Source organism: Falco naumanni, chromosome 6 (genome assembly GCF_017639655.2).
Source record: "Falco naumanni isolate bFalNau1 chromosome 6, bFalNau1.pat, whole genome shotgun sequence".
Lineage (NCBI taxonomy): Eukaryota > Metazoa > Chordata > Aves > Falconiformes > Falconidae > Falco > Falco naumanni.
This window is the reverse complement of record NC_054059.1, coordinates 24,496,761-24,520,452: the sequence shown is the minus strand read 5'-3', so window position 1 is coordinate 24,520,452 and position 23,692 is coordinate 24,496,761. Positions and strand designations below refer to the sequence as shown.

General features: G+C 35.5%; 1 protein-coding gene across 2 annotated transcripts in view; it reads left to right on the top strand.

Annotated features, from left to right (window-relative positions):
* PXDN (peroxidasin) overlaps positions 1–23,692 on the top strand; it is a 90,437-nt gene that overhangs the window by 62,056 nt on the left and 4,689 nt on the right. For both annotated transcript variants that reach the window (XM_040598315.1, XM_040598314.1), the window contains 7 exons: positions 2,226–2,334; positions 2,768–2,925; positions 7,351–8,854; positions 9,687–9,821; positions 12,210–12,418; positions 20,556–20,676; positions 23,324–23,456. In XM_040598315.1, the coding sequence (XP_040454249.1) occupies positions 2,226–2,334; positions 2,768–2,925; positions 7,351–8,854; positions 9,687–9,821; positions 12,210–12,418; positions 20,556–20,676; positions 23,324–23,456 (2,369 nt within the window). The remainder of the gene's footprint in view (positions 1–2,225; positions 2,335–2,767; positions 2,926–7,350; positions 8,855–9,686; positions 9,822–12,209; positions 12,419–20,555; positions 20,677–23,323; positions 23,457–23,692) is intronic.

Below are 23,692 nucleotides of genomic sequence, written 5' to 3'. Positions count from 1 at the left end.
ATGGTTGCTATAAAAATGAAGCTGTCAGAAAAGCAAGGAGGGCAAGCGGACAGATTATAAGTACTGGATACTTGCTATCTGGATAGTATTAATGATGGTATAGCTAGAAATGCCTAAAAACTTGCATGTCTGCATTTCTGTTAAAGTTAATGTCTTATGAATGCATAAAAATCTTCTTAACGTTGAGACAGAAGAAAGGTAAGCGTATAGAAGCTGTATAGAAGGCAGGTTTTGCTTGTTTGTCATGTTTGATATTATTTTAAAGATGTTTTGCCATTTTCTTCGGTCCTTTTCTGTTGTTTTGTGAAAGTCTCTGGCTCAAATGTAAAGCGGGATGTGTGTGGATTAAGTTGTTGCTTAACAATATTGCCATTTTTTTCTGCCCCTCCCCGGCCCTGGAAAAAAGGTGTTGTGTGGAAGGCTTGCAGGGACTTTAACTTTTCATGTTTATCAGCCTAAAAAGAGAACTGCTGGCAGCAAATAGTCTAAACAAAAATGAAGTACAGTATGATTAATATCTGACCAAGTTTTATGATTCAGGCCATGTGTATCAGGATAGCTCTGCAAAACACTTACCTAAAGTGAACAGCAATATTGCATCTGTTGTAGACAGCACTAGGGAAGGTAAGCAGCCACTGGATTTTTAGTCTGCAATGTTGCAGTATTAAGATGGTTCATGGCACACAGGCACTCCCTGAAACAACTGAGATGAGGGTAGCAAACCTGTAAATGTTTCTCTTTAATTAGCTTATCTGAATGTTTTTGTATGGTTATGAAAGTGAAGCTGTCAAGCGAGGACAGCAGGTAATTAGGACAGATCAAGTACTATTGCCATTAGGCACTGTGGGAAAGGGTCAGCTTGTTTTGGATGCTGGAAATATGCTGTCAGCGGCCCAAGGCAGGTGGCCACAGGGAAGAGAAAGGGGCTTCAGCCACAGCTATGGAGTGCCAAGGACTGTTTTATTTGATTGTGTAGATGGTTAAGTTTGATTACCCAGGTCTAGACCCCGAAACTCATATAGACACAGCTTAAGCTGCCAGTTATGAAGGAATAATGAAATATTGCTTAGAAAAGAAAAAAAAAGTCATGAAAAGCTTGCAAACAACGGGTTTTATGTCAGCTGATTTTGTACATCTGCTGATTTTATTCCAGTGTATTTGCTTTGGACTTTTTCCCTGCTTTACCCTTCTTCCTGTGTGACTTCTCCAATCTAAACACACTCTGGAAATTGTTAGCTGTTGCCCCTGGATCTGGTAGTTCTTGGTTTAGACTGAAAGGAAGGTTATTAGCCCTAGATACTTTGTACAAACATCCAGCTGCAACTGAGTACTGTATAAAAAGGCAGATGAATGGAACTATGCTTTACTGAGTTTCCAGTATTATGCAGAGTCGTTAAAGAGCTTTTAAGCATGTGATTTTTAATGTACTAATAAAATGCTGAATAATTTTGAAGTAGAAAACAAAGTAGTGATCAAAATATATAAAATATTTATAGCCCTTTAAAATTAATGTGTGTTGCTTACTAGGCTGAGCTCAGGAGAGGAACATTGTTAGTTTACTGTAGTCGTTTGGGAATATATAAGTTTCTGTGGGTTTTTTCTTCTTTTTAGTATTTTTGGTGTGGTTTTTTTTCTTTCTTTCTTTTCCCCTGAAGCCTTCTGGAACTTATGTGGTGCATGTGTTCTAAAAGGCAAACTAAGTCTGTCACTATTTTCCACTTGTAACACATTCCTGTAAAACGTTAACATTCTTACATTTGATTCGGTACTAATTGAAATCAGAGGGAATACTTGCATTGATTTCAGTGGCTATGGGTCAGGTTCTTGATATCAACACCTAAAAGATGATATTACACCACACCGGAAAAAAAAACCCTGAATAATAATTGATTTTTTCCTTTGGTCTTTTTTACTCGAAATTGTAGGACCAATTAATGGACACTTAAGTGCTGTATGCATTTGTCCTTTTTTTTGTTTTAGATTTATAAGCAAGCTGACTTTTAAACTTATGTTAACTTCTGTTTTAAATGAATTTTACTTTACTGTGTATGCTTTGATACAGTTCCAGAATGGTTAAGATGTCTATATTTGGACGAACTAATGCTTAAAGAACAGGAGTTTACTTTGCACAACTAAAATGATGTCGTGTCTAGACTCTGTTTTATTGTAGTATCTTTTTGTGTGTGGCCATTTTTGCAATAACATGTGAATTCCTCTTTCTATAGTGCCTAATGTCAGCCGAAATGGAGATCCTTTTGTACAGACATCGATTGTGGAAGCAATTGCAACTGTTGACAGAGCAATAAATTCAACACGTACACATCTGTTTGACAGGTATCCACTACTTTTTTTTTTTTATAGTGAGAAGTCAAAATTAATTTTGTATATACTAAAAATAATGGAAGATTTTTTTAATCAGGAAGCCATTTTATTATTTAAATGACATTGTTAACATCTGGTTAGTTCTGGGAATACTAACAGTTTAACATGTAAGGATTCCTATTGTTTAAACACTCCTGTTGAGATGTCTATTCACTGCAACAGTTTTTCTACTGAGATAATGTGTATTAAAAGGCTACTAAATGTTTAATTGCTACTAAATGTTTAATATTTTATTATTAAACTTTTTTGTTTGTTTGCCTTCCATTTTGAGATGAGTAACCAAGGTACGTACTAATCACCTTGCTGAACACTTACATGATTTATGTAGTATTGTTATTTTGTAATTCCTGTGTACACTCACTATTTTTTTCAAATTATCTGTCAGTCGTCCTCGTTCTCCAAATGATTTGCTAGCCTTATTTCGATATCCAAGGGATCCATACACTGTTGAACAAGCAAGAGCTGGGGAAATATTTGAAAGGACATTACAGCTTATTCAAGATCATGTACAAGATGGTCTAATGGTTGACCTGAATGGAACAAGTCAGTAATCTTTCCTTGTTTTTCTGTATTGAAGTGTATTTGCCTTCTTAAGTCATTATACATCAAGAGACATTTCTTTTCCAAGTCTGGGTCCCAACTGCAGAATCATTACATTGAAATCAGTGGAGTATATGACTTCGCAAAACTTTACCAAATATATGTGTTTGCCCAATTCAGTCCTTGGTTTGCACATTGCTACATTACAGTGTAACTCTGAGCTGTCCAAGTAGAGTGGTTTTATTTTTCCTCATGTTGACATATTAGGGGAAAAAATTGTGTTCAGATTCTTCTGCTGGTCAAATTTAGTATAATGGAAATGCATAATGCATCCTGCTTGTTAATTCATTAGGACCATTGTTTCATAGCAGAACAGACTGTTGTGTATTAAAAACGATCAGTATTTTATTCATGTTTCTTTAAGTAAAGCTATTTAGTGTTGGCGTGCCTTGGCAAAAAGAAATGATGATATAACAAGAAGCATTTGTGTACTTTACAAACCAAGGCTTCTTCACATACCACAATATTATTCAAAGAATTATTTGCTACTCATTCTTGAAGTGTTTGTCAAACTAAGCTAATTGTTTACTTTAACACTGATCTGATGTAATGAGAAATACAGTTTTTGCTGCTTTTTATAAATAGCAGAAAAATCTGAGGTTTAATATTTCTACCTTTTAGTTATTGAAGTCCAAGTACAAATTCGTGAGGTCCAGCTGGAGCATATGCCGCTAATGTGTATAGATATGTATGTGGATAGGCTTGAGACATAGGACTGAAGCATTTGGAAATAATGATAGTTTTAGGAGAGCTCTTGAGACTTGAGACATAGCCAAAAGCTACTCTGAAAATCTAGAGGAAATATTTGTACTTATTATGTTCTTTTTGATGTTTATAATTGAGTATTTATTATAACTTCCAGAAACTTTAACTCTGACTGTGAACTAGGTAAGTGTTTGTTCTGCAAGCTTTGTGGAGTACAGCAATATTTTTTAGTGAAAGGAGCTTGCTACTCAGTATTAGAGCTGAGTAAATAATTTGTGATTACTAGTTTACCACAGAAACTTCTTCAAAATTCTTTGAAGGCTTGTGTTTTGTAAGAGGAACCTCATTTATTTTGGTTTTCTGATTAGATGCATATGCAAGCATATTAAATATAATACTAGGAATATATGAAATCTGATGTGTGAGAATTACTCGACTGCATTTCTCTAGGATTTGTAATGTGGAATTCAATCCCCTAAAGTTTACAAAAAATTGGCATTAAAGCATACAAATTAATGAACACAAAATCAGGCAACTTTCTGTGATGCTGGAATTTCTGTTCACAACCATAGCTTGCTTCTCAGCCCTACAAAATCCACACAAACCTGACTTTTAGAGAAACTTGAATAGTAAAAGAAATCTGCTTTCATTTAAATAGCCTAATGCTCATATTTTAATACTCATATTTGTCCTTATTTGGTTTTATTGCAAAACGCAGAGCCCAATGAAAGGTGTTATTTAGCACTTTTGCATTGGGAACGCTTGAGAAACTTGACAATTTCCCATTCGGAGACTTTTTAAAATGTAAAATCTTGGAATATCCCAAGGAAGGACTATGAAGACAAATTCTCCTTTGTAGTGCCATACTGTATAATAAGGGGAATGGCCACAAATTGCTGCTTGGGAGGTTCAGACTGGATGTTGGGTAACAGTTTCTCACTAGGAGGCCAGTGCAGCACTACAACAACTTACCCAGAAAGGCTGAAGAGTCTCAGTCTTTGGAGGTTTTCAAGCCTGCTAGACAGGGATACACCTGAACCTGATCCAGTGCTGGAGGCAGGAGCTTGGTCTGGGTAAGAGGTCCTTTCTAATCAATATTTCTATGACTCTGAAACATCTTGCAGCTTGAAAAAAATAATACAGTTAATATTACTGTGAACTGAGCTAGCCAGCTTCTAAGTACTGGAAATGCTCAGCACCTCACATTTTTATAAAGCAGAGACAGAGTTAGTGCCTACAATGGGAGAGGTAATTAAGGGTCTGAGATTGACATTTATGGCAGCCTCCAGTCTCCTCAGAATACCATCAGATTTAATCCATAGATAAGAAATTGCATCCCACGTGAACTTCTAAACAGAGAAGCTGAACCTTTATTTTAAATTAGTAATGAAAGTCATTCCACCCAAAACATTCATAGTTGAGCTTTGCTCACAACTTGATTGCAGAAATGTGGATGGCAACCAGGAAAACCACAAGAGACAAATGTTTATGTAAAGACTGCATGAAGAATAATCATAAGGAAAGAACGCAGTGATGAATGAAGATAAATTAAAAAGGAGTGTTATTATAAAGAAGATGTGTTGTTATAAAGAAGATATGTTTTTTGAGTGTAGTCTTAGAATTAAACTGCCCTAAATTAGCCCACGTATTAAAAGAGTGTTTTTTGCTGCATTACCCAGTGGCACTGGTTTAGCTCTGTGGTTTTTCTTTTTCCTATCTGGAGTATTTCGTAAAATAATTTATATATGTCCACAGAAACAGGTTAGTTTTGCCTAATGCAAGTAGCAGATCTCTACTATCTTTGCTTTGACTTGTAAACCATGCAGGGTACATGGAGCCTGAGGCTGAGAAAACATAGATCCCTTAGCACAGGTCCTGTCCCAGCTGAGCAGCTATGAGCAATCCAGTCCCTTTAAAGGCAAAGATAAAGAGGGGGTTTAGGTGGTTTGTTTGGAATTGCTCTGCGTTGTAGAAATTGGCAAAGCGCCAACGTGTCTAGCCCACATTTATGTGTTGAATGTAGATGAAGGTTAGTGTCTTTGAAGGCACGCTGGAACTGAGTTCAGGAAATGTTCCTTTTAGTCCTGACTGTATGCAGTTAGCCTGCACTGACTTCTTGCAAAACTGCATTCAGTTCATATTCCTGAGTGATTATCATCATGGTGGGAACCCTGCGAGCCTGTGGGAACACGGTACCACTGTACACTCACTCATTTTGTTTTTTTCTTCTGCCTTTATTCTGCTTTTTTGGTTTTATTCATAACTGCAAGCTTTCCAGATCAGGAATCATGGTGGTGTATGATGGTTCCTAGTTAGCTAACAGTATATCTGCACTGCCAAGTACTCAACCTCTTGGTTGACTCTTGGGCTGCCTCCTGGATCATCGAACCTTGCTCATCCACGTTGTATATCCATTAATCACCCAAGGTGTGCTTTCTATCAGCAGGGCGAAATTAATCTCCCAGTTGTCCTCACTTACTGTGCTTTGGTTTAGGTTGTGTATGTTCTTGAACACTGTGATTTCTTTTCCAACCCAAGGCCACATGCAGTCCAGGACAAAAAAGTAAAGCTATTCTGAAGGAAACCCGTTCCTATTGCATAATGGATAAAGTAGGAATGTCTTTCTCAGCATCAAAAATTTCACTCTACATTCTTCTGTTGGTCTACACAAGTTGATAATGTAGATACAGCCCGAACTAATGACTTTTCCCCTGCAATGAAGCCCAAATGTGTCTTAAGAAAAAATAATTTTCAGAATGACTCCTAGTAGGCAGAATGGACAAGGCACAGCCTGACCTGTGATTTGCAGTCACTCAGCACTGTACTAGGAGGCCTTACGGTCTTCAATCCTTCCACATGTTGTCATACCACAGCAGAGATCATGCAACACATAGCCTTTAGTTTGAAGTTATAAAAGCATAATTCTAATGAATTACAGTATATATTTTGTGTATACTATTTTTCTATGAACTGAGAAAAAAATGCAGGAAGTATGTTGTAGTCCCAGAGGTGAATGGAGTGGATTGCATGGGAAACCTGTGCCAAGTGTTACACAAACCACCAGTTTTCTTTAGACACTGGTCCTGGGTAATGTGAGTTACTCCACACCACTTGTCCTAGAGATCACTCCTCAGTTTAGCTGTATTGCTTGTGGTTATTTTCCTTTGTGGTTTTTGTTCTTTTTTTTTTTTTTTTTTTCTTGAAATTCTGCAACTTGTGCTGTAACAAAGCAAAACAAAATAGTAATGTTCAGTAAATTATCAAGTCTCAAAAGATAAAGTCTTGAAATCCATTTAAATGCTACTGACAGTTCTTAAAATACTTTTCCTAACATGGGGACAATTTCCCATTTGTCTCAATATGAGGCTGTTATTTCTGAAAATATCTCTGCTTTCTTAAGTGACCTTTTGTGAACATTTTGCAGAAGTTTTACTTGATTTGGTGTTTTACAAGGTTCCCTCCTGACCTAATAGTTGTTGTTCAAATGACCTAATGCTCTAATATACATATGTGATTATTATTGTATTGTTATTTTTAAACAATAGGGATATTTAATCTGGTGAGAAATGTGATGAAATAACATTTCAAATAAATTTGTGATCTGTGGCGTCTATGATTCTATGAAGTCTTTGATTTTTCTCTCTGTCTCTCTTCCGGTTTCAGGTTATCACTATAATGACCTTGTATCCCCACAGTACTTGAATCTGATAGCTAACCTCTCGGGCTGTACAGCCCATCGACGAGTGAACAACTGCTCAGATATGTGCTTCCACCAGAAGTACAGGACACATGATGGAACATGTAACAACCTTCAGCATCCCATGTGGGGCGCTTCTCTGACAGCCTTTGAACGTCTGTTAAAGTCAGTTTACGAAAATGGATTTAATTTGCCTCGGGGAATTGAACCCAAGAGGCTCTCTAACGGCTATGCACTCCCAATGCCTCGCTTGGTTTCAACTACTCTGATCGGAACAGAAACAATAACTCCTGATGACCAGTACACTCACATGCTCATGCAGTGGGGTCAGTTTCTTGACCATGACCTTGACCTCACCGTAGCTGCCCTAAGTGAGGCCAGGTTTTCAGATGGTCAGCATTGCAGTTCGGTTTGTACAAATGATCCTCCATGCTTTTCGATCATGATACCACCAAATGATCCCAGAGTTCGAAACGGTGCACGCTGCATGTTTTTTGTACGCTCCAGTCCAGTTTGTGGAAGCGGCATGACATCTCTTCTTATGAATTCTGTGTACCCGCGAGAACAGATCAACCAGCTGACTTCATACATTGACGCGTCCAATGTGTATGGCAGTTCAGACCACGAAGCACTAGAAATCCGAGACTTGGCAAGTCAAAGGGGTCTTCTGAGACAGGGCATCGTACAGAGATCTGGCAAGCCCCTTCTTCCATTTGCTACTGGCCCACCAACAGAATGTATGAGAGATGAAAATGAGAGCCCAATTCCCTGCTTTTTAGCTGGTGATCAGCGTTCTAACGAACAGCTGGGTCTTACCAGCATCCACACATTGTGGTTTAGAGAGCACAACCGAATTGCCACAGAGCTACTGAAACTCAATCCACACTGGGATGGTGACACAATATACCACGAAACACGCAAAATTGTTGGTGCTGAAATGCAACACATAACATTTAGCCACTGGCTGCCTAAGATCTTTGGAGAGGTAGGCATGAAGATGCTTGGCGAATATAAGGGTTATGATCCCAGTATTAATTCTGGCATAACTAATGAGTTTGCAACTGCCGCTTTTAGGTTTGGTCACACACTCATTAATCCTTTTCTGTATCGACTGGATGAAAACTTTGAACCTATTCCACAAGGCCATCTACCTCTTCATAAGGCATTCTTCTCTCCATTTCGGATTGTAAATGAAGGAGGCATTGATCCACTTCTAAGGGGATTGTTTGGTGTTGCTGGTAAGATGCGTGTCCCATCACAATTACTCAATACAGAATTAACAGAAAGACTCTTCTCCATGGCACGTACTGTGGCTTTAGATCTGGCAGCTATGAATATTCAGAGAGGCAGAGATCATGGAATTCCTCCCTACCATGATTTTAGAGTTTACTGTAATCTTTCTTCAGCTCAGACTTTTGAAGATCTGAAAAATGAAATTAAGAATCCTGAAATCAGGGAGAAACTTAGCAGGTGAGCCAGAGGTGAAGAAAAATATTCAATTATCTAAATGTGCATGCAAAATTAGTAGCTAAATGTCTCGTCTGGAAGACAATATTTGTTAAGAAAGGGGTAAAGGGATTTTTTTTTAAGACACTTCCATCCATACCACGGAATAGATGACAATCTCCACCTCTACATCTCTGAGAACAATGAGAACAATACAGAGTTAATATATACTGCATGTGTTCATGAGATTATTAATTTGAAATGTCTGGTTTTATAAATGCTGTTAAATATGAGTATTATTTCAATGTAAAGCCACCTTTAATACCAATCTCATGCAAGTATTTGTGTTCAGTTCTATCCATTCTGTACACTAAAACAAATGGGAATATTATTCACTGTATTTGAATATGGACATCCTTCACTGCCAGTGACCTATTCTTCTTTAGATCTTCAGTGTTCGAAAATAAGTCTTCAGCTACCTACCACTGCTAGCTTATCTACAAAACAATCAAAGACAGGATTAGTCTCAGCTATGGTAAAAGAAAAAGAGTACAGAGGGGCAGGAAAGAGAAGCTATTGAAAAAGAAAGTTTCAAAAAAACAGAAGGAAGCTACTAGGAGAAAGGAAATTGTGGGGTAAACTTGCAGACCCTTGTGATGTTACATCACATATACAACCTACATTGCAGGCTTTCTTGCATATACACCCACAGCCTGTTCACAAATGTTGTAGCACTATCACTGTCATTTTTACTATAAGTAGTTCATATACCCGGCCCTTAAGTTTTACCACATACTGGTTATTTTGTAAATGTAAAATATTTGATATTAAATATTTGTGATTTTTTTATTCATAGGTTGTATGGTTCCCCACTGAACATAGACTTATTTCCTGCTCTAATGGTGGAAGACTTAGTTCCAGGGAGCCGACTGGGGCCAACTTTGATGTGTCTATTAAGCACACAATTTAGACGTATTCGGGATGGAGACAGGTAAATTGAAATACCATGGAAACCAAAATTAGTTTTGAACTGAAGATGCTTAATAACAATTGTGATGTCTTGTTTCCAAATCAAAATACATTTTATTTTCATTATGATATTAACATAAAATAGAAAAAAAAGAATGCAGGTTGAAAACATTGTTAAAAGTGATGATTAATTTATTTTTTAAGTTTGTTACTTTTTATGGTGAATATGTCACACTGACCTCCTAAAAGCACCACAGCCAACACATGCTTCCTTTTACCAGTTAAGTCATTCACCTTTCTGAAAAATGGATGTTATTCATCTCCTTTTGTTGTTATTTAATTATTTTATTGGCAAAGGAATTGTAGTATTTAAGATGCTTTCACCATCTCCATTACTTCAAGCATATGTTGGAAAAGTATCACTGTGTATATAATCTGTATACGTATTTCAGTACAAGCAGGTTGTGCACTAAGTAGACAGGTTATCACAAAGAAGATAATTTGATAATTGTTCTTAAATTGCTTTAGATGCACATCATGAGCAATTTCTCATTTTCAGTTTCTATGGTACCTGAAGTAAGAAAATAGTCATTGCTGTTGTCACAGAAGCTAGATCTCCTTTCATACTTTAAGGTCATTCACTTAGAATCTGAAAATCAAAATTTCCCTCATTTTAACATGATTTGTGACCTAGCATGGCGTGAGGGTAAAAAGACTTATGCTGACTAGCCCCATCCTAGTGAAGGGGAAATGGTAAGGATTAGGAAATTAGATTTGATTCACTTTAGATAATGTTATTTGCATTAAGTTAGTTATAAAGTTGCTACTCAAGATAGTATAAATGCTTTTCTTTTATTTCTGTAGTCAATAGCACAAGCCTTTTTGTATGCTTTTTTTAACAATAACTTTCTTACATAAAATCTGTTTAAAAATTAAGCTGTGAAACATAAAACTCATGCCTGGAGGCAGAGGGAGTAAACTGAGAAATATATGCAGTATGAGCTCCAGATTACTGGTGAGAAGTACCTATTTGTGTCACAAGAGAATAATGGTACTGCTTTTGTGTGTGTGTGCATCTGCATTTTTCCAGCAAAAGCTTTTGGGTTTTTAAATTTGATTTGTTGTTGGGTTTTGGTTGGTTGTTTGGGGGGTGGTGGGGTGGTGGTGGTGTTTGGTTTTTTGTTTTATTCCCCTTTTTTTTTTTCCTGAAACAATGTTTAGAAACTATAGGAAAACATTCAATATTTAGAAGATGAGATTCTGCTGTCCAAAGAATACAAATGCTTTGAAGCCACATGCCAACAAATAGTAAAATATTATTAGACATAATGAAAGCAACTCTTGCTTCTTTGAAAAGCCTCTACAACAGGCAAAGGATCAAAACTGCCAGCAGCATGCAAAACAAATGTGCCTGCAGAGTAAAGGAGTGATGTTTGAAGGGAACCTAGCTTCATGTCAATAGGGAAATTTCAGAATCTGGTTTTCTGATCCCAGTACTTCGAATTTCATTGGCCACTGTCCAGTGGCTTATGAAAATGATACAATAAGTAGGTAAAATGAATTTTTTTTTGACCAATCCTCTAAGTTTAGTATAAAATTGTTATTGATTTTTCATAAAGTTTAAAAGAGCCTTCTACTATTTTTTTTTTAAATAAGTGGAAAAAAGTATCAATATAGAATTATAAATTTACAGTTTTGAGACATGTGAACGATATCACAGAATAGTGTGAAATGTTTTCAAATCCGGGCCAGTAATTTAAAATGTTTTCTTTTACAAGCACTGGCTTGGCTTTCATAATATTATATTATTTATATTTTCTATTGATAAGAGGCTTTTAGCTCTTTATGTATGAAAAATGTATTATTCGAAACCACAGCATTTCTTGCTTGAATATAACACATTAACTGAGTATATATTAAGGAGTCCCTGAATTAGTATAAAAACAGTTTTACAGAATAGATTTTTTTTAGTAAATTAAACAATCTCGCTTATCTTGATAATAAACTAGGTATAGATTAACCATTCTTCTAATCTCAGCAACTCTATCAGTTTTTCTAAACCTATAGGGAAGTCGCCTGGAGAATGAAATCTGTGGTAATTGAAGCCTCTAAAAGAACTGTAAACTTTGTAGTCTCATGCCTTTCTAAATGTCCAAAGATACCCAAAACATCAAAATGGGAGTAGAAGAGAAACTAAAGGATTTGTTCAAGACTTTGACCCTTTCAGACTGTCAGTATGATGCCAAGTGCTTAAATTTTGGTATCTGGATCACTCCCTCAGATACAATGTAAAGTTCAGAACAGGATTTATGGAACAATTAATTTCATTCTGAATACAGTATTGCAATATCTCTGGAAAACTGTGTTTTGTTTTTTCACTAGCAAACTTGTCTTTTCTGTGAGATTACAGGTTATGGTATGAGAACCCAGGTGTGTTCACACCTGCTCAGCTCACTCAGATCAAGCAGACATCTCTTGCCAGAGTTTTGTGTGACAATGGTGACAACATAACCAGGGTACAACATGATGTCTTTAAGGTGGCTGAATTCCCACATGGATATAGTAGCTGTGAAGATATTCCTAAACTGGACCTCAGGATGTGGCAAGATTGCTGTGAAGGTCTGTATATAGGTGGATTTGGGTGTATTAATGTGTGCTTTGTTTAGTGTCTGTTTATTGTATTTTAAGAAGACATTTGAGTGTTCAGTTTTTAAGATGTTACAAACTCAAATCTGGAGCACAATCCTTGTTAAATGAGCGATCATTCTATATTTTTTATTAAATACACACATTTTAAACGTGGTATAGATTTGAGCATTGCACAGTGTAGATACGTGCCTGTTTTCTTCCTTTTGTGGTTAAATATTCTTGTTCATTACCACCTCCTTCAAAAGTTAGGACAGTGGGGTGATTTGTTTTTCTTCAGAAATAAACTTTTTTTTCTCCAGAAGCAAAGTTTACTTTGCTGCATGAAGAACAGGACACTGAGAATCCCATGTTGCTTGGTAGCCTGTCTGTTGGCTTCTCTCACATACAGATTTTCTACATGACCTCTCTTTAGTCTTCATCACACCAGACTTCACTGCCTCTGTAACACAGTTAGAATATCCCTTCCCAAAAGAATCTTCTGGATCATGCCGGTTTGCAGAATCATTTACAGTAGCATCATCAATAAAATGCTTCAGGGAGCAATGACTTCTCTTTACTGAGGTCTTGACAGTGTTACTATCTTGTTCTTTTGACAAAACTCAGATGACATGCCCTGGCTGAAAAAGTATGTTCAGGAATTTTGGGAACTTCTCTGTGGAACATTGTTTATCTAGAAGTTGCTGTCAAACTAACTGGAAAAAAAACTTGCTTTCATTAGAGTAATGGAACTATCAGTTGATGATTATTAGAATCTTATAATTTACCTAGTAAGAACTTAGCTTTCAATATCAGTATCTTGTAGATTTGCTGATGGAAGGAATCCAGATCTGAGTTCTTAATCTTTTCTACTGCTGATTCTCTTGAATTTACTACTGCTGAGTAGGCTGTCCAATGTTCTGGCAAAAGATATGCGTGAGTAAGGAACCAGTGGATTGTATTTTTGAGAGAGGTCACACTCTTCCAGTGGCATCCATTTAACTCTTTTGGTCAAATATAATTGTCCCCAGTGACAGAGTCCTTTGGTGATACAGCTTAGAATATAAGGCAGTAGATATAGGCTAAATGGATAGAGCATGTCCCTTCAACCTGAACAGATACACTAAATACTGAGGAAGGATTACAACTAGTGTGACTTTACCATGAGAACAAACTCAGGTATCATTAAAAATGAAAAAAGTAGATAGTTTTACTATTCAAAGATACTGCATAACTTAGCTTTTACGCTGACTGCTGAGTTGTCTTGTCCAGTAAACAATGCCTTAAATAATAAATCACTGTCTAAGAAAATTCTTCGTTGGAAGATTTGGTTTAAAGTGTCAGTTATCTTTGTGAGACTAGGAGAAATAAATACTTCAAGTTTCGATGAAAACTTGTACAATTTACCCGAGATATAATTTCATTCGGGTCTTACTCTAATTTTTACCGGGGTTTTTTTTTGGTTTTAGTTTATTCAGATTTTTTTAAAACAATATTTACCAGGTTCGCCATTCCTAAATTAATAATAGCTTATAAAACTCTAGATATGGTTGATATGTTGTCATTTTAATGCAAAGTCTTCCAGAATCTCTTCAAAAGAACCCTGACATTCACCAGAAGCATTGTGAGAAAATCAATTATCACTCTTCAAATGCTTTACCATAAGCAAATAAATCATATTCTGCTGGTTCAGGATAAGTTCACTTTGCCATGGTTCATAAAGCTTGACAGTTTCACAAATACATTAATAATATTGATCTGGAAAAATTGTAAAGCTGTTCTGAGAAATTGTGTTGATTCTCTAAATGTTATGTTATCACTAAGCCTTCTAGAGCAGATGTTATCTTTGGAAAGTCTTTAGAGTATTCAGCCATTCAACAGCCTAGCTTGTGTTTTCATTCAGTTATGTTACTACCAGAGAGTACTACTGGATGCAGTACAGTTAGACAACTGCCAAGCAAAAGAAAGGGTAAATAACTAATGTTCTTTTAAAAAGTGCCTATCTGTATCTCCTTCTTCTGAACCCTTTTGAAGTCTGTGCAGAGGTTTAATGAAGAAAAAATAAAGTGTGCATGGCTTGAACTGCTTTCTTGCATGGATGAATGGGTGTGACATTTTCTGTGGGAATCCAGGTTTAAGCAATTAATTTTAAAAAATTCTTCCATTTTGTGGCACTAAGGAATCAGATTACTCTGAGGTGGGGGGAATACACAGCATACATTCAGGAACAGCATTTACTTTAAAAGCATTCTGGGGTTTTGTTTCTTTGAATTTATTATTGTTATTTAAAAGAAAAAATATAGACCATTCTCCATATTTAAAATATTTCTGATTATTTTATAATTAAAATTATACTAAATTAAAATTTAGAATATGGTGTACTGTTCATTGCACTTTATGTACTTATGTTTAATGTGACCCATATATTCAGCTCTTTCAGCTTCATTAAAAAGCCACATCTGTTTTTGTTATCCTTCCTGTTTTGTTCAAGTCAAAATACTTTTCCATATGAAGAAAAGAAAAACTTCTTAGATACAAAAAGCTACTTCTTAGATTCCTTGATTAAAGCTAGTATTTATTTCTTATAAAACAGAGTAGTATTCCTTTTTATAACAGCAGTACCAGGTTACCTTTAGATTTCAGTTAATGAATCGTACAACAGAATTACTAGTTTATGGGGTGAAAAAAAAGGGAATTCCACTGAGGTACACAAGTTTTTCTTCTCGTTTCCTTCACTTTCTACCTTTCTTTTTCTGGTCAGAGAAGGTGAGGAATTACTGCACGTTTACTGCAGCTCATTTTAGCAAAAAGCATCCAAGCTTCAGGTTTTCTGAACAAGAACCTTTTGGTGCCTTTTTCAACTTCTCTAGTGCAAAAGAAAAAACTTTTTTTTTTTTTCCAAGTATGCTTCTATGATTACTTTTACTGACTTTATATCTCAGTTCTGAACCCAAAACAGATATGATAAAGCTCTCTTCCCTCAAATATAAGCATGCTGTTATGGTTATGTCTAATATTTTTGTGAGAGAAACTATGTAAAAAGAAGGCTAGAAATGAGGTGCAAAGACATATTGGCTCAAATGGAAACGTGGTTTGACTCCAAATATATAAATTTGAAATGTTATCCACTGTGAGACTGTTTCCCACCTTTATTTTATCACATTGAAATGAAAAATATCTTTAGCCTTTTCTTTTATGTCAAATAATGACCTAGTGATTCAGACAAGATGCAAATCATCTTCATAAGCATAAACTGATTGAGGAAGGTGTCTTTTCTTAACTGGTTCTCAGTTAGCAACCAACATATCTCCTGTGTCAGATATTGCTCTTTTTTATTCAATTCAGGAAAACAGCCTTATATAAGTTATAATTAAGCATGGTTAAATTCCACTGAATTTCTTTAGAACAGCTAAGACACATTCTTAATGGGTGCATTTATAGATGATCTTCCAGTAGGATAGACCTATATTTATGAACTTCTGAATTTTAAGACCAGACCAACAATTATGCCATCTGTTGTTTCTGTACTGACCGCATTAATCTATTTGATTTTTATCATTGCTTCTAGAAAGTCATCAACTTTTTAACAACTGTGCTTTATTCCTAGTTAAAAATTGACTTCTAATATTATATCTTATTATATGCTTCTCATTATGCCCTTTCATCTTTAATGAAAGTACTAAGCAGCACTGGGCTAAGCACTAAACGCTGTGAAAGACTCTTTTAAAAATCTTAACAGGAGTCTCAGTGCGAGACTGCAAGATCTTTTGTGACAATGGAAATTCTTTATCAAGAACTCTTCAAAATACTAAAATAATGCAATTTATGCCTGCAAATGTTTTCCCTTTACACAGATCTTTTCATTTGCTTCTGTCATGTCATACTTTTATTTTTGGTTTCTACTTTCAAGGTTATCTTTTTACATTTAAAGTTACATTTAAAGACAGTATCTGTTAGTTTACTAACAATTCAGACTATGCCAGGCTACTTAAATACAGTTCCATGGTCTGTACTTGTAAGGATTAAATCCTTTTTTTTTTTCTTTGAATAAAAGTACTTTTAATATAGTCCAGCATTTCTGTATGGTTACAAATTCCGTTGAATCAGTATTTTTATTTATATTTAATCAAAACCAAGAATATTTTTTTTCTTTTTTAGATATCTATGATCAGTAAAACACAATTTTAATTCATAAAATTAAAATAAGGAGACTTAATGTATGATATTGCCTTGTCTTTGCTACCCGGGTCTCATGTCAATAGTTGCCATCCCAAATGGGAAGCAACAGGCTGTCCTTCATTGTGTTTAAACCCAAACTCCAGGATGAGACCCTAGACCTAAGATCTCAGCCTGTCAAATCCCACCACAGGTAGTAGAGAGATTCCTCCAGAGGACAATTCAGACTGCAATCTCTTCCTGTGTCAATGTCCATTGTCTCTAGAGGAAACATGGGTAGGAGGGCATCCTAATGGAGGTGTCTGTGATGCCTGCAAAACTAGGCAGTTGGAGGATTTCCTTCTTCCCTCTGGACTGTTACTACTTTTCTAGGACATCAGTACCTTCACAATCTAATGGGCAGGTCAGTTCTCAGTGTCCTTACTTTTGAAATTTCCAAAATTTTAGGGCTTTTCAGTCTGTCTGAAATTATTTTTTCCCCACTGATCATTGATATTTATATTCCAAAAGATGCATGGTTATAATCTGTGAAACTTTCTAACTAGTTCTGTTTAATTTTTTCTGCTGGGGAGGCTGGCTTTGCTTTGGTTTGGTGTTAAGAACCTTCCTGCAGGCCATCCAACATCCAATCATGAAGACATGATATGTTTTTAAATGTCTTTAGGCTAGCAGTAGCTGTATATTAACAATATATATAGTCATTTTTTGTAAATTTTCTGGATATTTTCTTTCCCAATGATGTCTGAGCCTTCTAGTTTTGGCAGCATCGGTCTGTGAACTTTAAGGTCAACTGCAGAGAACATCTTTATTACTAGAATTCCCCATTGTATCAGCTGGGATATGACAGTCTGGGTTGTCATTTTATCTTCTACCTTCTATACCATTATTTTTGTCCAGATATTTCAATAATATTTATGCAAAATGCCTCTGTTCCAATTCGAGCAGACTGCTGTTGGATTTTATTACATATTACCCTTTTTTGCTGCTATTTGGTTTATCATTTCTTAGACATTCTTACTCAACAGAAGAAATGAAGAGGTGCAGTGTAATGTGAAGGCATGTTGCCTGTTTAGCAAAAAACAGTTACTTTGAGTTAAGGTTTCTTTTAGAGTGAAAACTTTTTTCCTATGTTGTGTAATTAAGTAGCTGCTTTGTGAAAACATCTACTGAAAAAAAATCTTATGACATTTCAGACAGCTTTAGTGTTTCTCCTCCCACTTACTGATCCCTCTGGCATGAATAGGAGCTCTTAGATACCTACAAATGCTTACAGTAACAGCAACTTAATTCACTACAATAAATCTCAGAAAACGGAAGTAGTATCAAATAGGAGCAATAATTACATTATATGTGCTTTTCTTCATGTTCTGTTAGTCTCCTAAGTTTTGGTTTAATCTCCTTGATCTTAGATTAATTCTCCTTGACCCCAGTTTCGAGAGGCGATTCACTGGGAATTAAGAGTGCTCAATACTTCAAAATGTCAGGGTTTTTTCTATCAGATGTATATTATAGGTGCATTTTTAAAACCTTATGGGAAATGGTATTTTCTGAAGATGTACACATGGCTTACATATGCAAACATACTGTCTTGACTCTTGCAGTGTAATATCTAGCTTCTGGAAGAGCCGTTGTCCATAGAGGAAAAGAATTCTTAGGTTGCTTTTAAACATTCAGCTTCTGTGCAGAAAATTAATTGGACTGGGTATAGCTAATTTGGTAGGTAGGCTGAAAATAACAGAATTTTAGGCTCATTATTCTCATTTACTACTACTGCTAAGGTATTCTTTGTTTAAAAAAATAAGACCAATAGTTTTCTTGGTTTAGGCTTTCTGAAAGGTAGAGCATTCTGTCCTGTACCTTTCAGCAACGACAGTCCTCGTGCTTGTACCTGAAACAGAAAACAAGAACAAGAGTTGTTCATTTGGCAAGTTGACATATTTGAGTCTTTAAAAACTACAGGAATGTCAGGTCTGTGTACTTGGAGCTGCCACCGAACATATGGTTCTCATATTTACCAGTCTAAGGTGATAAAACCTTCCCAGGATTTCAGACCTTTGTTTCTATAAACCAACCTAAGAATAAAAAAAAACAATAGGCCATTGTGTTATTGTACCCCCCCAAAAAAATTATTGTGTGAGGTGACGTTAGCAGTTATTAAACAAAGGAGTATAGCAGAAACCTTTCACAATTTGCTCCCAAGAGAAACTAAAATTTCTATGATAGTCAAGAGAACTTTAAGCAACAGATTGATTTAAGAAAAAAATTCCTCTGAAAACTGGCCCTTTGTCCAATGGCCCTTCAGTGTGACCTCTTTTCTCACCATACTATAAATATAGAAGTGTCTAAGAGTAATCAAAAATGCCTTCGTGCCAAGCATCTTACAGACACAGCAGTCTGTTCCCATCTGAAAGAGCTTAGTTTCTGAGCAGGCAGCAAGAAGATTGTGTGAGAAAAAGCAGAACACACAAGAAGAATGAACAATATATTGGCAGTAAATATAATCTAGTTCTTTGGTGGTGCTGTTATTATAGGAGGAAGGTAATAAATTTCCTCAGGAATGGGACAGGCTGCAAAGAGAGAAAAGGGAATAAGAACTGTGGATAAATGAATGATTAAAAGAATGATCTATAGGTATTATTTTTGGACTGAAAAATCAATTAGTATTTTTTGATCTGTGGTTTGTTTTTTTTTTTCTATCTTAAATGATATTAAGCCATAGACAAGCAAAGTTTTTCCTAACAGGGAAATTGTAATAGTCTAATTTTAGTAAAAGTCCAGTACAAGTAAAAGTAGTCCAAGACACCTATTTTTGTATAATCACAGAACTACTTTACATTTGTTTTTAGAGTTGCTCTGTTCAAGCCTCTTTTTTTGACTTGTAACTTGTGCAATATTTTGTGTTCATACTTTAGATATTTGATCTAGCTACTGCTAAATTTCAGAAAAATATAAAATGTTACTGACTTTGTGAATAAATTTGAAACATTAGAGAAAATAACTTCTTTCTCTGTTAAGTTGCTTCCATGGCTCATTGTGCTAATACCAGACTTAGCTGGGATATGTCCATGGGATTCTGTATTTCAGCTTTCTCTTCTATTTTCTTAGCAGACTCTTTCCTTCTAATAGTTGAACAAGCTGTTGGTTCCTGCTGCAGCTTGGCCCATTATAACTTTTTGTTTTAAAGCTTCTGTGAAGAGAAATGAGAAAACTTCTATTTTCTCATTGTCTCCTCTACAAAGTGCTGTTCCAGTTTTGTTTTCCTTTTTCAAGTGGGACTCCTTCCAAATACTCACTGTGTTTGGAAGGCAAAATAAAGTGAACTGAAGGAAAGACATACTTCATTCTGTGAACATGTCCTCTTAGGATCTTAGAAGATTTCTCTCATGATTATTCTCAGGCTTGAGATTTTCACTCTGTGGTAGAAAGTATCTGAGTAACTGGTGATACCTTCAAATCCCTCAAATTTGGTAATAGGGCTGGTCAACCAGTAAAACGTGTCTGCAAAGTTCTCCAGGATTTAATTAAAGATTCTCTTTCAGATGCCAAAAATAACAGGAATAGATAAGGAAGCAACAGGCTGTTTTTTCTGTCATTGTTTTCCTCCATATGTAACTATCCCATTCCAAAAGCAAGAAATAATGAAAACCCAAGAGAGCCTGAATTTCAAGAGTGAAAACAATAGTTAAAGTAGCATTGACAGGTTTTTGAAAATAACGTTTATTCCTTTGTTTCATACTAAAAAGCTGGTCTGTGAATAATCTAATTCTCTGCACTCATCTGGTTTAAATGCTGTATCACTGAGATATATTTAATGGCTATCAAGCATATTCCAGAGGGATCAGACAATGTGTGATTCAGTTGGCCTTTGCCAATTCAGAAGACACTGTAAAATCATATTAATATTGTAACTGCTGAATTAAGCTGTAGTAATGTGTAATTTCTCGTCTCATTTCAGACTGTAGAACTAGAGGACAGTTTAATGCATTTTCATATCACTTTCGGGGAAGACGTTCTCTTGATTACAGCTTTCAGGAGGACAAGCCCTTGAAGAAAATGAAAATGTCCAAGACAATAAGGTGAGATTTTTTTTTTTTCCCCAAAGTATGAAGAAGCATTCCTTTTCAAAATGGAAAGAAACTCAATGATTTCTTTGTAAGGGCATACCACTTTTTTTCTACTGTCTGCTTTCTCAAGTTTGATTGATGTATTTCATTCTGACACTTGAACTGTACACTACAACTACAAATTGAAAACTGCAGAGTTTGCATTTTTTTTTTTGTGGTATAGCAGAGTCTGTGGTAGAGTCCTGTATGAGTTTGCTATTTTCTTTTAAGATGCATTTTGTGAAATTCTGATGCTTATCTGCTAACAGTAAAACACCTTTTTTTTTCCTCCAAGCTTAAATTTAAGACCCTTTGTAAGTGACACAGTATAGTGCTTTTGTTTTTTCATTGGTTTTCTTGAAAAGACTCTGTAATGAAGCATAATTTGGGGGATTTGGAGTCTCACATTCCTACTGTAACCAAACTGAATTATTTCTTTTTCTTCCTTGGAGCTGCTAGGTCCTCCTGTAGAAATAGGAGGAAACCAAGTGTTGATAACACTAGCATAAAAATTTGTAGTAATTTGTATGGATTGCTTCTAGTACAAAAATACTTAGAGCTGGAGTGGAGAACAGTAGTGATACAGTGTTGTTGATAACTCCATAATCCTCAAAATGCTCTAGCAAGGAAGTAAATCACAATGTCAGTCAGAAATGATCAACTGCTCAGGATCCCTGTAATTTCTAGGGAATCAAAATTTATCTATGAATTAGTGAAATTAAATGAATTTTGCTCGGACCAAACATTTCTTGCAAAGTTCCTTCATGATGAGCAAATTCGAGATGCTTTTGAATGATAGTTCTTTCCAAAATTATCTCCTTGACTGAGATGACCAGACAGGGTCTACCCATGCTGTCAAGGAAAGCGGCTAGACAGATACATAGGTAAATTTATTTCAGCAGTTTCAAATACTCACGTGGATGTTATAGCAGGGGAAAAAACACCACCATTATATTTCACTTAATTGATAGGAAGCTGTCAAGAAGTAATAGAGCCTTTAGATGTTTAAGATTTTAGACAAAAGCAGACAGAAGCTAAGTATAAACTTACTTATAGATGATAAAAAAAGACAGGTTCCTTTGAAGTAATCCTTGAAGAAGGATGTTTAGTCTGTCTTTGCAAGTAACTGTTAGAAGTTTTTAAATTTACAAAACAGCAATTCACTTCTTAAGGATGCTAGTCCCATAATGAATAGTCCCATAATGCTAGTCCCATAATGAGGATTAAATGAAAGAAAAATAGAAGCAACCCCCCCCCCGCTTATATCTGAGAAACTTCCTGTTTTAACTTGCTGTTTGACTGTTTCAGAAATGAAACTCAAAGATCTACAACAGTCCAGTTACTAATTATGACTACAAAATAGTAAATTTACAATACTTTATTTATAGCATAAGTAAAGCTAAACACCCTCAGTCCTTCAACTTTAGCATCAGTTCTCATGCTCGTTGTTGTATTATATTGCATTTGTGGTGAGAAGATTTTTTTCCTCCTTTTTTTTCCTTCTCATTTTCAATAACTTGAGCAGGTGGGGAAGATTAAACTTTTTGTTATACAATAGCAGCTGGTTTATTTAAATTTTGGCATGTTATGTTGCTTAGAGTTCTTTTTCTTTAATTTAGATGAAACTATGGGAAACCAAATAGCTTGAACACCTGCCAATAAGTGCTCTTTTAATTTATTCAGAAGGATTACAAATCATGAGCCCCATTACATGAGAGAGGATTTCTTTGCCAGTTCATTCTTTGGGTATCCCTTAGCTCTGGAGAAGACATGGTAACACAGTAGGAATGCTTGTTATAGATTCAAGAATCTTAATGTGATGTGCCTTAATAATTAGTGTTATCCTTGGGTTTGAATACATGTTTTCTAAAGTGATGTCAAATAATATATTATGATTTATAGACAGTTCCTTTGATAACTGTTTCCCATGAACAGATTAAATTAATTAACATAATGTAGTGTTGTACTTCTCTTATCAGGCATCAGCTGAAAAGTGCTATAAACAGAAGACTAGATATTGTGTTCAATAATCAGTATTGATTTCAAATGGTGGTTAAAATGGGACACAGGAATATGTCAATATCTAAAAGTACTTCTCATTTATTCATGAAAACCAACTTTTTCCTTTTCAAAGTCATATTTCTTTAAATACGTGTTTGGCTAATGAGTATCTAGAGGGAGAAACTGGATCTGAAAGCGAAACCTGAATTTTGTATTTGGGAGTAACACTTGGTTTTGGTTGTTTTGTTTTGGCTTTTTGTTGTTGTTTTTTTTTTTTTTTTTTTTTTTTTTTTTTGCTTTCATAACGAAGGCTTAAGAGATTTACTAGTGGATTTAAGGTGTTGCTTTACAGTGCCACTGATGACAACTTTGTTTTCCCCTGCATGAAATACATGTTATTTTTCTAAGTAGAAGAAATTCCCTGTTGCTAGTGATATTAACAATAATCCACAGCTCACTTGACCTGAGACTGTCTTCAGCACCAGTGGGTCTTGTGTGCTGTTGTGGTTCCTACCTTTGTTGGTTACTCTTCTTTTACATTTTTGCTAAGTGTTTTAAAATATCTAGCAAAATAATAAAAGTTAGATGAATATCCTGACTTGGTGTTCGTTTGTTGCAGTTCTGTGAAACAGAGTAAATATTTTCGTAATGCCACATCAGCGTCTAATGAAAATACTAACATGCCTGCAGTGAATGACTTCAAAGAATTTGTTTTGGAAATGCAAAAAACTATTTCAAGCCTCAGAAACCAGGTAAAGTGCTATAATGGGTAGTTTCTAATTGTATATTTAATCAATAATGTTTTCCTAACACCATTCCTCTTAAGTTTTTAGTATTTAGACATCTACTTCAGCCAAAATCCACCACATACTATCTCAAAAAAACCACAACACGGTGTGTTTTTATTTCTATGTTCTTTTGAAATCATACTGAAATATTCTACAATTAGTTCCACTTGACTTTTGAACCTGAAGCCTTGTGTAACCAT